Here is a 14,639-nt window from a genome sequence, read left to right as displayed (position 1 = left end):
TACAAGTGACATTTGTGTCATTGCGTTGGTACCTCAGAAACAGCAGCAGACAGTTGTGATGTTAAATAACGTTTGAGGCTGAATGTTATGTGAACGAGGTCCCACCACCCATTTGATAGGTGGCTGGGTTGGTCCCTAACATAATGATCTGTGCAATATCTGATGAGATCTCTGGTATGGTGATTTGGCTCCCATTGTGTGTTGAAAATAGAATCTGGTGACTTTATAATGATGACACATTGATCTGTGTCACTGTTTGATGATGTTGCACCCACAGAAATCCTTTAGACACAATTTACAGTGTTTGGACAAAGTGTAGAGTCTTTCAATGTTGAAACAGGTGGTACGTATAGTAACCACTGTGCTTCTAAAACACCTATGAATGATAGTTATCATGGCTATATATCCTATGTATAAGCCATACTGATGAACTGCATAAGTCTGATGATTCTGTAATGTACCTGATTGTGAGTGCTGTCTGGTTAAAGATTTTTGCAGGGCTGTTGAAGAATGGATTAGGTATATGTTATAAAGTGCAGTGTAAATTGCAAGAAGTTTCTGACATATTGAAGGAAGTTAACTGCCTCTTTCTCTGGTAAACATGTTACCTAAAAATTGAGGCCCTCACGAGTCTGTCTCCTGATCAGCTAAAGTTTGTTTTGCCCTGGGGCCAGTCCTGTTAAGTTGCTGCATCTGCCATGATCTCCTACAGGAGTCACACAAATTCAGAGAACCTCTAGGAGTCGCTTAGCAGTGCATGAAAGAATCAAAATGTACTAACTAACTTCATGGAGCTGAGCCCTTCTTGAGAATCCACCAGTTGTGCATTTACCCAAGAACTTTCACTGTCTTATGGAACCCAGAGGCTCATTACAAGAGCTCTCCACTGGTCCTTATCCTGAGCCAGATCAGTCCAGTCCATTCCATCCTATCTCTTAATGATACAGTTTATTATTATCCACCAACCTATGTTTTGGTCTTCTTAGTGGTCTCTTTCCTTTTGGCTCTCCCACTAGTATCCTATATGGATTCTGTCTTTTTTTATTTGTGCTACATGCCCTGCCCATTTCATCATCCTTGACTTGATCATACTAATTATACTTGGAGAAGAGTACAAGTTATGAAGCTCCTCATTATGCAGTTTTCTCAAATCTCTCATCACCTCATTTCTCTTTGGTTCAGATATTCTCATCAGCACTCTGTTCTCAAACCCGCTCTGTCTATGTTCCTCCCTTAATGCCAGAGACCAAGTTTCACACTCATACAGAACCACAGGCAAAATTATAGTTTTGTATATTCTAAATTTATGTTTTATACAGCAGATGAGTAGACAGAAGGTTCTTGATCAAAATGTACAGTGATTGTTATTGCTTTTCGAATTAAGCGAGAATTGAGAATCTCACAGCAATATCCAAACTTTATTTTTTTCATGTGACATCATGTAGTCTGATGGTGCTGCCAGTGGTTTGAAATGGTGTGCTGCTTCCTTTGATAATGATTTACCAGACTACACGGTATCACATCTATCATGTATATTACTTGTTCTCTTCATTTCTATTTGGCTTGTATTAAGTTTGTAATCCAGTTTTAATGGAAAGATGGCTGTCCCAGCATGTAAACCCCCAGTGGGGAAAGTCATGGCACTCTCTCCTAGGATGTGGTGCCATGCAGTCCATTTGAAGTCCATCGATGCCTTGGAAGAAGTGTCCTCATCTTCATGGTAAAAGAATAAGCCAGGAAATCAGCCAAACAAGAGGCAGGTGGCAAGCATAAAGTGGGATGCTCAGCTTGTGGCTTGCATCTTATTGACTACTTGCTTGATTTACTCTTTGACCCCTCTGTAGTCTAGGGGTAATGTTCCCACCTCATGACTCAAGGTACACGGGTTCAAACCCGGCGGAGGTTGTGGAATTTTTAAGGGCGGAAAAATTCAGGGAACAAGTCCTCCAGGAGGGACTTTAAGCCGTGGGTCCCGTGTCATAGATTTACGGCACGTAAAAGATCATCATGTCTCTAGGAGACCTCTAAGCAAAATTAGGCAACAAGTTTCCCGCCCAAGTGGTTTCCAATGCCCCTGGTAGATGGGGGAAATATGAGGTACCGAGGGCTGACCTCATTGGCTGAACGGGGCTAATAGCATGCACCAGTACCGGTAGGATATGGCAAAACTAGAAATTAAAGGGGGATGCACAATAGACCAATAACTGGTCTAAGCGCATGGGGAAACCCACCCCCTCTAATAATAATAATAATAATAATAATAATAATAATACTCTTTGACCCGATAACCCAACTTGTGAAAGGTGCCTACAGGAAAATGAATCAGCCGCACACATCCTATGTGATTGTGAGGCCATAGCTTATATAAGATTTCGTCACTTGAGTCAGTTTTTATGGAACCAAGTGACTCTTATGATGCCCCCATAAGCAGGGTCCTATTAAAAGTGTAGGATTAATAAAGGGCTAATCCAAGGGGAAGCACAATAGATCACTGAAGGTTGCAGTGCGGGGGCCGGTTTTTATGGCCCACCCCTTACATGCATAGTCTGTGACCCTGACATGGAGCCAATATGTTCCTCTGAAATATTTTCTGAACTTTTAGTGGAGTATTTGGCATCACACCCCAGAAGATAGTCCTCTTCATGGTGGCCCCTGTGAGATCCACAGAGCCAGTGCTCTAATCTTAAGTTTAAGCTTCTTGCAGTTCATACTAGTATATCTGAAGCCTGCCAACTTCTCCGTTCTTGAATTACAAAGTCTTTATTGTGGAATTAACTATTTGTGTAGTTATATCATCATGTATCCTTAATTATAATATTTCTTGTAGTTCTATTAAATTAATTCTGAGCAGCAACCATTTGTTATAGATATTTAGCTTGTCATTTGACACAAGTGTAAAGGCTGTGATGATGTAGAATAAAGACATTTGATGCAGTTGATGAACTGTTTAATGTATGGCTTCATCTTTCAGGAATATGCCATGTAGGATGCTGAACATTCTCTAGCTTTCTGGCAGACATTTCAGTTGTCTTCAGTGTTAATGTGTTTGGGGGTTTTTGGAATATTTTACATGGAGCTACAGTGGGTCATGAGTTGGAGATGAAGCTGTGATTGGACAAAACAGAGGAGTTGTGCTGTATCCAATAAGGAGTGAATGTGTGATTGTTCAAAAGACGTGATGATTATGTTTTTTTCAAAACTAAAGATGGCAACTGTCATTCTTTGCCAAATTATAAGAAAATGTTTAACATTCTATGTGGAATATTTCCACAGGTTAAACCATACATTAATCTCCAGGCATGAAACCCTAGAAACAGGGACTGTGTTAGTAGTTGATTTTGACTTGGAAGAGAACAGAATGTAGTACTTTGTACTCCATGTATCTTATTTGAATATTTCATCTTTTTTTTGGGAGCAGCCATTAGCAAAATAAAACACGGAAATAAGACTGTGAACATGAGCTCATTGTGTCTCCTTGCCTTCTTTGTTAGAGTATCCTAACTGGTGAGTTCCTTATTTTTTGATCCTTGAACTTCTGGTTCCTTAGTTGGTGACGCTTTGAACATCTGTTTGGGAGGAACATGTGTTGCAAGTGAGATTTTGTGTTTTCACCATGCTGTGAAGTTTGTCTTTTGGGATGTGACACCCTGTAGAGCCATCTTTAGAGTCTGCCCTGAAAGTGGAGGCACCTGGTTTCTCCAAAACATTGGCACCTTTCTGCCAAACTACAAGGTGTCCCATCCCAGAAGACAGTAATATTCATAAATAACAGTGTGAGCAATTTTTTATGTAATGACAAACTATGTGATTTCATACAGCTCACCTAATGTTAACGTAGTGAAGACTGCGATGAGATGGCCCTGTAGCTAGAATGGAGCACAAAAAGATATGCATACAGACTATTCATAGGCAAACATATTGTAATTGGCTGTTTTGGAACTAAAGTGGAGGGGCAAAGATAACATTAAGATGGAATTTAGGGAAATAGATTTTGATGGAAGATGGAAGGATGTCTCAGGATCTCGTCCAGTGGCGGGCTTTGGTATTAGCGGTATTGAACCCTCAGGTTCTGCTGCCAGAGGTTTAGTTAATTAGTAAGATAGATCTCAGGGAAATAGGCTATGAAGATCAGAGGTGGATGGAACTAGCTCAGGATTGTGTCCAATGGCAGGCTTTGGTGTTAGTGGTGTCGAACCTTCAGATTCTGCTAGCAAAGAGTTAGTTAATTACTAAGATGGATCTTAGGGAAGCAGACTGTGAGGATGGGAGGTTGATGGAACTGGCTCAGGATTGAGTCCAATAGCAGTCTGATGTTGAACCTTCGGGTTTTGCTACTAGAGAGTTGTGTAATTACTAAGATGGATCTCAGGTAAACAGACTGTGAGGATGGGAGGTGGATGGAACTGGTTAAAGATTGTGTCCAATTGTGGGCTTTGGTGTTAGCATTCTTGAACCTTTAGAATCTTCTACCAGAGAATTTACATACATGGTTGTTTTATATTTAGAAAATACCCAACTTTGAACCATTACTGTCATGACTGAGGTTTCCTTTATGCTTTTTCTCCGTCCATCCAAGCAAATTCTGGGATAGTAACTGTGAAGCTACTTATGGAATCTCTCAAGTTCTTAGATCATACTACCATTGTATTTGATACTGAATAGTGTGTCCCCGTGATTCAGTGTGAGTTCCTTCAAATTGAAATGGCAGATTTCTCTGTAGCTGTAAAATACCGATTTGAAATGATTGCACTACTGAAACCCCGGATGCATGTACGCGCACACACACTCTTCATATTTACTGAAACACAGTACCTTCTCAGTTTAAAGCATTTTATGATGGCTGTGTCACGTTGAAAACTATTGTTTTGTAAATATCCCATGTACAATTTCATTAAAACCACTGTTTCTTGGAAATTGATTCTGTTTCCATCCTTAGGTGAACATGAAATGAAAGGAAACCTGTGTTGAGTCCGTCTGTAGAGCTACTCTCAGACTGTGGACACCAAGAGTTTGTGAGCTGTACTGAGGGGCCAACACTGTAGGTCTCCTTTCATATTTTGTTTGCTCTAAGATAGAAATAGAACTAATTTTCAGAACATAGTGGATTTAATCAGTTTGGATGATGTATAGAATCAAAAATAATAGTTTAAAGGCATCATGTCTAACAGCATGAACACACACAACATGCTGCAAGACAGAATCAGGCAGTCACCAGACAAGATTTGAATAACACCCATTTCACTGGGTTACATTGTGCTAGTTTTAAACACAATAAGTATTTTGTGAATATGTCCATTTTAAATCATGTAAATTTTAATAAGTTTATGTAAAGTTTCTTTTTGTAAACTAGATGCCTTCGAAGGTGGCTGTATATGGCCAGAATGTGTATGGCTTTATGATAATTTATTAGTATAACTAGATGGTATTTATTATGTTCAATTTAATGTAAAATATGCACTGGCAACAGTGACTTTTATTGCATCATATTTTGGTTGTGCTGAACACAATAAAATGCAGTAAATTAAAAGGGTGATTGCACCACTAATGGAGTCATGGCTGGGAGAGAATGAACGCATTCTTCCCCACCCTTCTTCCTAGCAGCTACCTCTCCTTCGTATGCCTTCCCTCACTCCAGTTGCCCCTTGTTTTCTGGCTTTTGTTTAGTGTACAGGCTCTCTGTCTCATTTTGCTGTCTTTAATTTGTTGAAGTTTACAGAGGAAAAAGTCAAGTGTAGGTAGGCTGTGAGAGCAGGTGGCTGGCTTAACCTTCACTAGTCATGTTCATACTTTCCCTGACTCAGTAGCAGAACACACCGAATGTGTCTGAGAAGTCAGTATGCCTGTTTCGTGTTTGGTAGGTCGCATGTTTGATTCTAAGTATGGAGACCAGCCACCTTGATTGATTTGTTTCACAGCTTTTCTTAGTAATTCCAAGCAGATGCTGGGACACTACTTTGAGTAGCCTTGACTACATTTGAGTTAACCATGCTGTGTGCTTTATTCATAACTTATACTCCCTGCCTAATACTATTAGAATGATAAATTAAAGGAGGATGAAATGGGAAGAGCATGTAGCACACATGGAAGAGGAGTACATTCATAGTTTTGATAGGAAAACCTGAAGGACTGATACCACTGGGAAGACCTACACTTAGGTGAAATGATAATATTAAAAGGGATCTTAAGGAACGAGGATGGGGATGTGTACTAAATTAATCTGGGGATTACTGGGTTTTGGACTTTGTCTATTGTCCAGTATTCTAAAGAATGCAATGTTTCGGAAACTGGATAAATTTTTATCCTCAGGTGAGGGGTTTGGAGGGAGCTGCTCTCATGAGTGTGATTAAAAAGCTGACCTATTCGCCACAATTGTTCAATATCCTAGTATGGCAGTCCTTAGGGACAAGATGCACTTTTGTTGGCACAATATGGGATGCCAACTCCCGAAAGATGTAAAAGTCCAGAAACCACAATAATCATGAGTGGATACACCATCATCAGAACCCATTAAAATCCACTTGAATTCATGTGGCTCAGGATAGTGGCCAGTGGCAGGCTCTTGTGGACAGAATAATGAAACGATGGGTTCTGTAAAACGCTGGGAATTTCTTGAGTTGCCGAGTGACTGATAGCTTCTCAAGAAAGACGTAGCACCGTGGAGTTAGTTGGTTTGTTAGTAATATTGCAGTAGGCCTGACTGTACTGTCAAGTCATTTTGGAATCCAGTGGTGCAGTCATGAAGGTTACTCAAGTTGTTAATACATTTATCCAAGTTGAGGCACCATGTTCTATCTCACGTTGTATGTAACTCTACCTAGTTTAAAGGCACGGTCAGTAATTGTGGCTTATATAATGTTTACCCTTACACATTTACAGGCAGTCATTTCTGATAGAGCTGTTTTCTTTTCACCCTCGTAGGTTCTATTCTCTTGCAAGTGCTGAATTTGAAATAATAGTCTCCATAGGTGGCTCCAGGCTTTCATGACAGTTTGCAACTAGTCTTGTGAGATTTGAGCTTCTCACAGCAGTGAATATACAATAAACTGTCTTCTGGAATGTAACACCGCATAGTCTGGTAGACAGTTACTAGTGTTACAGAGGAACCTGCTGCACCCATCTTCAGGGTAGAACAGGAGTGAGGCAATATGTTCCTCCAAAACAATGGTACCTATCAACCAGACTACACAGTGTTACAAGTAGTCTTGATTTGCAACCAATTTTGTGCCTATTTTTAGGTAATGACACACCAGTGTGATCGACTGTTTTTTTTTCTTAGAACCGAATTGTTTACATCTTAAGGGTGGAGTTACTGATCAGTTGCCTGAAACAATAAATATTAGTACTGAACCACTGTGTAGTAAGTAGTTACTATATGATTCTGATGATGGTGTATAACACACAGAGATATTGGGTTTTCAGACTTTATCCATCGTCCTGGTTTTAAGATAACTAAGAAAAACACTACGTTACTGGTCCAGTGATTGAGACTAGCTCTTTCTGAGGGATCCAACAGAATAGGTGTTTTCCCTCACCTGAGGATGGAAACAGATCCAGTTTCCGAAACGTCGTGTTTTTCTTAGTTATGTTAAAACCAGGACGATGGATGAAGTCCAAAAACCCAATATCACTGTGTAGTAACTCAGCATTATCCCTTTAAAACTCAGTGTTAAATATATGTACCATCTGCTATAACATTTATAAACTTTCCATTGTGACCACACAGTGTACTTGTATGTCTGGTGTGATTCTCACAATAAATAGTGATTATTTCCCAAAACAGTGATACGTGGTTGGTCTTTGTAATGCAGGTGTGGCATGTAATTTGTAAGTAAGGAACTGAATTTTGAAATATTGTTTATATGAACTTCATGCTTCGAAGGGATGAAGTAGGAAGCAGCTAGGATCTGCAGGGTACACTATCACTCAAGAATGAAAACAAGAACAGTTGGATGATTCATTAATAATGGATTGAAAGGGATGTGGAAGGAAGCTGTTGTATCCTAATTTGTAGTATTATTCCAGCATTTACCTGGAGGTACTGAGAAAATGCATGGAAAGTTCAGAATAGCCCATCTGCAAGCTGAAGTTTGAACCCAATCCTTTCGAATACAAAGCAGGAATTTTACTTACTTGACTGTGATAGTGTTTGGTTTTAGGTTGTGTGAGACTGGGATGTAAGAATTGCCAGGAGAATAGAATTATAAGTCATTATCATTGGCGGGGGGATTCCTGCTAGCAGGTTCAAAAAATATCTTCAGCTCTCGTAGATTTGGTAGTGAGAATGGGTTGATACTTGGCAGACATGTTTTCATGTTCAGATAGATTGCTCGCTCACAACTGTAACTGCCATGACATGGCCAGACTGTTCCACTTCTGATACAAGATTTGAGGTTCTCACAGTGGTGAGTATTAAGTTTACAGTCTTCTGGGATGCATTTCTCTGATATACAGTAGATACATGCTAATGTATCCTTTCACCATGAAGATGGAGGCAGCATATCAGTTCCTGTTTACTGTACTGCATGGTATCACACCCCAGAGGACTGTAATCTTGTTCCATGTTCGTTCTCCTGGCTCGTCTACTGTAATCACCGCCTAGTTTACAGTTATTGTTTTTTGGTCATTATGCATCATCCTGCTTTTTATTGAAAACAACATTTTGGAGACAGGATTCTTCCTCAATCTTCAGGTAGAAACCTACTCACTTGGGTCCAGTCAATAGTTGGGGCTAGGTCTGTTGATTGGGTCCAAATGAGTAGGTTCTACACAAAGATGGAGAGCTAATCCAGTAACTGAAACGTTTTAAATAAAAAACAGGATAATGGATAATGACCAGAAACACAATAATTGTATTAATATACCATTGTCACAAACTTGTATATCTTATCTTCCTAGTATACCTTCACTTCCTTTTGGAGACTGCTACAGTGAAATGATACACTAAAACTCACAAATGAACCAAGGAAGACCATTATAGTTGTTGCTTTTATATATAGATTTGGGTTGAAATTCGAATAGAATATTCACATTGTGTGCACTGGGTTGTGATGCAATGTAGTCTTATAGATTGATAGCAACTTTTCAGTGGAACATGCTGGCAATATTGCGTGATGTCACAAGATTACATTGTCCTTGCAGGTATGCTATGCCACATCAAGGCGGCCGTGACATGCACCATCGCCCTCTGGAGCCACTGCTTCCACATCCACCAGGGGTGCCGCCCCAGAGTTTCCGTCGCTATGACCATTTTGATGTTGCGCCACCAGGAACAGGTCCTGACATCCCTGGCATTGGCTCATCGTATGAGAAACCTCGCTATGAACGCAGCAACTATGAGAATCGGTCAATGCCTGCCGAGGATTTCCTTACACCACCTGGTGTTGATCACCGCTACAGGGACCGTGATAGGGACGTTCCTGGGAGCAGGGATAGAGATATTGGGCCACCAGGTGTTAGGGACAGAGACATTGGCCCCCCAGGCATCAGGGATAGGGATGTGGGAATCAGAGATCGTGACATGGGAATGCCAAGTATGCGTGATAGGGACAGGGACATTGCACCTCCAGGAGTCAGGGACAGAGACCTTGGTCTCCCCTTATGGGACAGTAGAGACAGAGGAAGCAGGGATGATCTGCCTTCAGGCAGGGACCGTGATATTAGCTTGTCAGAGAGATCAAGAGACAAAGATAGGGATAGGGATCGAGACATAAGAGAGAGGGATGGAGATAGAGACCGTGACAGAGGCAGGGGAGATTATTATGAGAGTGATCACCGGCGCTCATATGACAAGGGCTATGGCACTTACAATTCACCAGATGCGAAGAAGCGGAAGCAGTCTCTATCACCAGGACAGGGCCGGCATGAGCGGTATTCAAGCAGCGAGCGCCACCACCGGCGGGGCGGTGAGAGACGCAAAAACTCAGGTACTGTTCAGATGTCACAGGGAGGCAAGGAGAACCGGCATGTCAGCCAGCAGCAGCCCGTAGAGACCGTGGTAGACGCAGCAGGCGGTCAGCGGGATCGAGACAAGGACACCCAGAAGCGAGAGAGAGTGCTGGTTGAGGTTCGTAAAGAGCCATCAGTGGATCGTCTGAAGAAGGATGATAAAGGAAAGAAAGAGGAGGATGGCAAGAAAGGTAAGGATAAGAAGAAGAAGAAAAAGGAGAAGGAACCAGATGGAGAAAAGTTGAAAAAGAAACGACGCAAAGAGAAGAAAGAGGGTAAGAAGGAAGGACAAGAAACTCAGGAGAGGATGAAGGTTGTGGTGAAAGGAACAGAGAGAAAGCCACACCACAGAGAGAAGGAAGGTGAAGAGAAAACAGAAACAGAAGAGGATAAAATGAAGGAGAAGCCAACTTTAATATGTGCATCCATTCAGCAGGAGAAGAAAGTGCTGGCTCTTACATCTGGCACCGTTGTGGAGAAAGTAAAGGGTACCACCCTCAGGACTTTTGACGCCCCTCCCACCGAGAGCATAGTTGATGGGTTGTATGGAGACATGGAGGACACACGCATTGATGACAATGTGATTGCCAACTATGGAAAAGTAATAGTTGATGAGGCACAAGAAAGGAAGGTTGAATCGGACACTGGTGACAAAGGAGGAGAAGGAAGCCAGGAATTGGGCGAGGGTGTTGAAGTTAGGGTTAAAACTGAAGGTGGTTCAGACTCTGAGGCTGCCATCAAGCCTGTGGCCCCAGATACAGTGAAGGCGAATGTAATGTTGGCACCATTGCCAGAGCCATCAAAGTGGGAACTAGAAGAAGAGTTCACACCTGGATCTTCATTTGAGAAGAAAGAGTGTGAGGATGGTGCTGGTGGGGGCTCACAGGCAGACAAGGCTGCAGGGAAGGTTGTCACATCAGAGGTCCTCAAGCGGGCAGAGAATGCCATCTTCCAGAAAGCTATTAATGCTATACGTCCAATTGAACCTCCCAAGAAAGTATCTAGTGACAGGAAGGTATACACAAGCTCAGAAAAGAGGGTGCCCGGTGAAGTAGTAGTACCAGAGACTGTTGAAACTCGTAAAGTTCCTGAGAAAGACACCCGTGAAGCAAGAAAGACTGTGAACTCAATACAGATCACAATACCTACAGGTGGGCATGTAGAGAGATCTGTGGAGATTGCTTCACTGGAGTCTAGTTCACAACCAGTTGCCAAAGGTAAAGGGAAATTGGACAGGTCAAAGTTCAGTACCAGTAGCAGTGGCCAGTGGGCTGATGGTACTGACAGCACCTCTCCACACCGGGTGTCAGCCAAGGAAAGGTTGGGAGCTCGAGTCGACGGTGACGGAGACAGGAAGAAAGATGACAAAGAGAGCAAAAGGCACCACAGTCGAAGTGAGAGCAGAGAACGAAAGCATTCTGCTGCCAAGAAGGGACTGAAAAGTGCTGTCGAGAAGAAACGGACTGTCTCCAGGTCGCGGTCCAGGTCTCCGTACCACAGGAAGCCAGGTGACAGGAAGGAAAGCAAGTATGGAGAGGAGACAAGACGGTATGAGATGGCTGGAGACAGGAGGTATGCATTGGGAGACTCAAGGAGCAAGCGAGGTGATCGCGAAGGGCGGTATGTTGAAATGGACAGGGAGAGGAGACCTTTAGAACGTGGTGGAGGTGACTGTCGCAGAAGGGAGCATAGTGAGAGCAAGAAATGGGAGGAGTTAAGGGAGAAAAGGGAGCACATTAGGAGTCCAGAGAGGAAGAGGGAAAGGAGTGGTAGCCATGAAAATAAAGTTGAGAAGATGAGGCCCAAACCAAAGGAGGAGAGAGAGAAGTCTGTAGACAGAGGAAAAGCAAGACACAAAGCAAAGAAGAAGACAAAGAGCAGAAGATCAGAGAGTACAAGTCGCAAGAAGTCTGTTTCTGATAGAGAATCAAAACGAGGTAAGAAGAAAGATAAGAAGCATAAGAAGGAGAAAGGAAAGAAACACAAGCAGAGAGATGAAAAGAAAGAAAATGAAAGTGGTAAGGAAAAGGAAGAGGAGAGTGAAGCAGTGAAGGAAGTGAAAGCAGGTACATCCAGTGATGCAGCAGCATCTGCGGCATGTGACGGGAATGGGAAGGTTGTGGCAATATCAGAAACTGCAGATCAGAGCAAAGACAAGCCCAGGAAAGGTAGCAGGAGAAATCCACGTCTTGCAAGTGATCGTAAAAAGTCTACTTTGGATGAAGCAAGTTTTGAGCCAGACTATGATGCCTCCTCCTCTGTTGACACAGATGTCGATGATGGAGGTGATAATGAGAAGAAACTGGATGGATCAGGTGATAAGAAATCAGAATCAAATGTGTCACCAGGGAAGAAGCGTGACCGGTCTGCAAGCATTGATCCTGCAGCTGCAGAACAGAAGAGGCAGAAGCTAGATAAAGAGTCTGAAAAATCAGAAAAATTAGCAGCAGATGAGACCGCTAAGAAAATAGGTAGCAAGGCCAGTTCCACAAAGGCTGGTTCGTTAAAGAAACGTGACAGATCATTAAGCAGCTCAGACAGCTCTGATGATGATTCTTCAGATGATGACGACGATGATAGCAGCTCTGGAAGTTCTAGTAGTTCAGATGATTCTTCTGATGACTCTTCAGTGCACAGAAGACGGAAGAAGAAATCGCATCATCGACGACATGGCAAGCGAAGCAAGAAGTCCTCACGACGGATGTCAAATTCAAGCAGTGACACTGATTCAGAATCTGAGTCTGCATCAAGTAGCGACTCAGATGAAGGCAGAGGAAGGAAAGGAGGAAGAAGTAGCAGGAAACACCAGCACCGAAACAAAGTCAGCAAAAAGAAGAAGAAATCATCAAAACATCGATGAATAGAAACTTTGCACTAGTCATTGTCTTAGCATAAGAAGGTGTTATGCTAGAACATAACAGGATGAGGACACACATTGTACAAATCCATATGCCATTCAGTGTTTAGTTCCTTATCCTTTGAGCAGGGGACTGTGACATTAGTTTCAGGAATGCCGTGGGCTTGGTGAATGACAGTGAAGACTTTGAAGTATGTGGAGCAAAGTGTCAAGATTTATGTTCTCCAGTTCATAGTGAGATTATACTAAAACTAATTTGGAAACAGTTTTGATAATGTAACCATTCGTAAGTATATGTCTGTTAAATGTGAATTTGAAGTAAGACTCTTGTGGCTGCAATATTCCAGTCTCATGACATGTCTGAAGATACATTTGTTTAAACAATAGTGTATCAGGGATTTTCATTTACATATTAGTTGTTGCTTTGTGTTTTCTAAGGTAGCAATGTCCACAATGAAGCTAATGAGTCTATCGTAATCTGCTCCTTGCTTTCATCATTTCAGACTTAATTTTACAAACACATACACTCTTCCTGCATAATAATATACACTTCACTAATAGAAAAAGACAAATTCATACTGTGAACCAAATAAAATTTACTTTTTTTTCAGTTGTCAATATGTAAATAATTGGTCACAATAAATTCGGATACATTGTTATACATAAACATGTGTGAGTTATTGATTATGGCCTTTGATTCAGTCACGCCAAATTGCAGACAAATGTGGAACCTACAGTACATGCTACAGTATCTGAGTTCTGTAATTGCATCTGCTATAGTTTTCTGTTACACACAACATATACTAAGACCATGGTCCTCTGGGATGTGACACCGTGTAGTTTGGTAGACAGGTATGAATATTTGGAAGGTACCCTCTTGCCTTCATCTTCTGCCAGGGAAGTGGTGGCAGCAGGTTCCTCAGAAACACTGGTATGTATCTACAAGATTACAGGGTGTCACATCCCAGAAGGCTGTAATTTAATATTGCCTCTTCCCCCCCCCCATGTTAACCTTAACATCTTGGTTATATACTTACTCCTTGACTGTATGGCCCCTCTAAAAACCATGGTCTTCTTTCTGACAGATGCTCATTCATCTCTGTTGTACAGGGTGTCCCAGGAGGAAAGGTCATTATTCTAAGAGGTCATAGTATTAGTCATTTTAAGCAAAAGAAGTGTCATGTCCATGTGTCCTAGTCCGAACACTTTCCAAGGTAGAGCTATTTCACTGTACATTTCCAAAATTGTTGATAAGCAAGAGATATTACATACTGTTTCTAATACCGGTATTTATTGTTCAAGTGACAAAGTTGGTACAGTTTACCTAGTATAATGCATTTTCGAAAATTCCACCGCCAAAATCAATGCACTTTGCGACTTGTGTGAGGACATGGCGTGTTGCTCATCTGTACAGTGAAATATGAGTAGTTGTATCTTGCAAACTGTTTGGAACAGGAAACATATACATATGCGCATGTTGATTAGAATGACTGATACTGTGACCTCCAAGAATATTGACCTTTCCTCCTGGGACATCTGTATAAACACTTTGTCTCCATCTCCTCATGTTCAACTCTCTTAACCATTCTCTTGCCTCTTCTGACCATCTCAGTCTGGGCCTTTCCGCTGTTCTTCTGCCTTCTGACTTACTCTAAAAGAATACTTACCTGCTTCTGTTTGATCCATTCTTATCACCTGTTCCACTCATTCTACCTATCTTCTTTTAATATTCACTATCAGATCATGGGTGTTTATATGATATCAGTTCTTGTTTACTTCTGCTTATCTGAACCCCTATCTCAGTTACTTCTTGGTTACTTCTGCTTCTCTGAAACCC

The 14,639-nt window shown here is 41.7% G+C and overlaps 1 protein-coding gene across 5 annotated transcripts in view; it reads left to right on the top strand.

Annotated features, from left to right (window-relative positions):
• Positions 1 to 13,469, top strand: part of LOC111875389 (E3 ubiquitin-protein ligase RBBP6) — a 90,498-nt gene extending 77,029 nt beyond the window's left edge. For all 5 annotated transcript variants that reach the window (XM_023871610.2, XM_023871608.2, XM_023871611.2 and 2 more), the window contains one exon: positions 9,139 to 13,469. In XM_023871610.2, the coding sequence (XP_023727378.1) occupies positions 9,139 to 12,805 (3,667 nt within the window). In that variant the 3' untranslated portion in view covers positions 12,806 to 13,469. The remainder of the gene's footprint in view (positions 1 to 9,138) is intronic.
• The last annotated feature ends 1,170 nt before the right edge of the window (positions 13,470 to 14,639 follow it).

Source organism: Cryptotermes secundus, unplaced genomic scaffold, assembly GCF_002891405.2.
Source record: "Cryptotermes secundus unplaced genomic scaffold, Csec_1.0 scaffold15, whole genome shotgun sequence".
NCBI lineage: Eukaryota > Metazoa > Arthropoda > Insecta > Blattodea > Kalotermitidae > Cryptotermes > Cryptotermes secundus.
The sequence above is the reverse complement of the archived record's forward strand: the minus strand, read 5'-3'. Positions and strand labels throughout refer to the sequence as shown.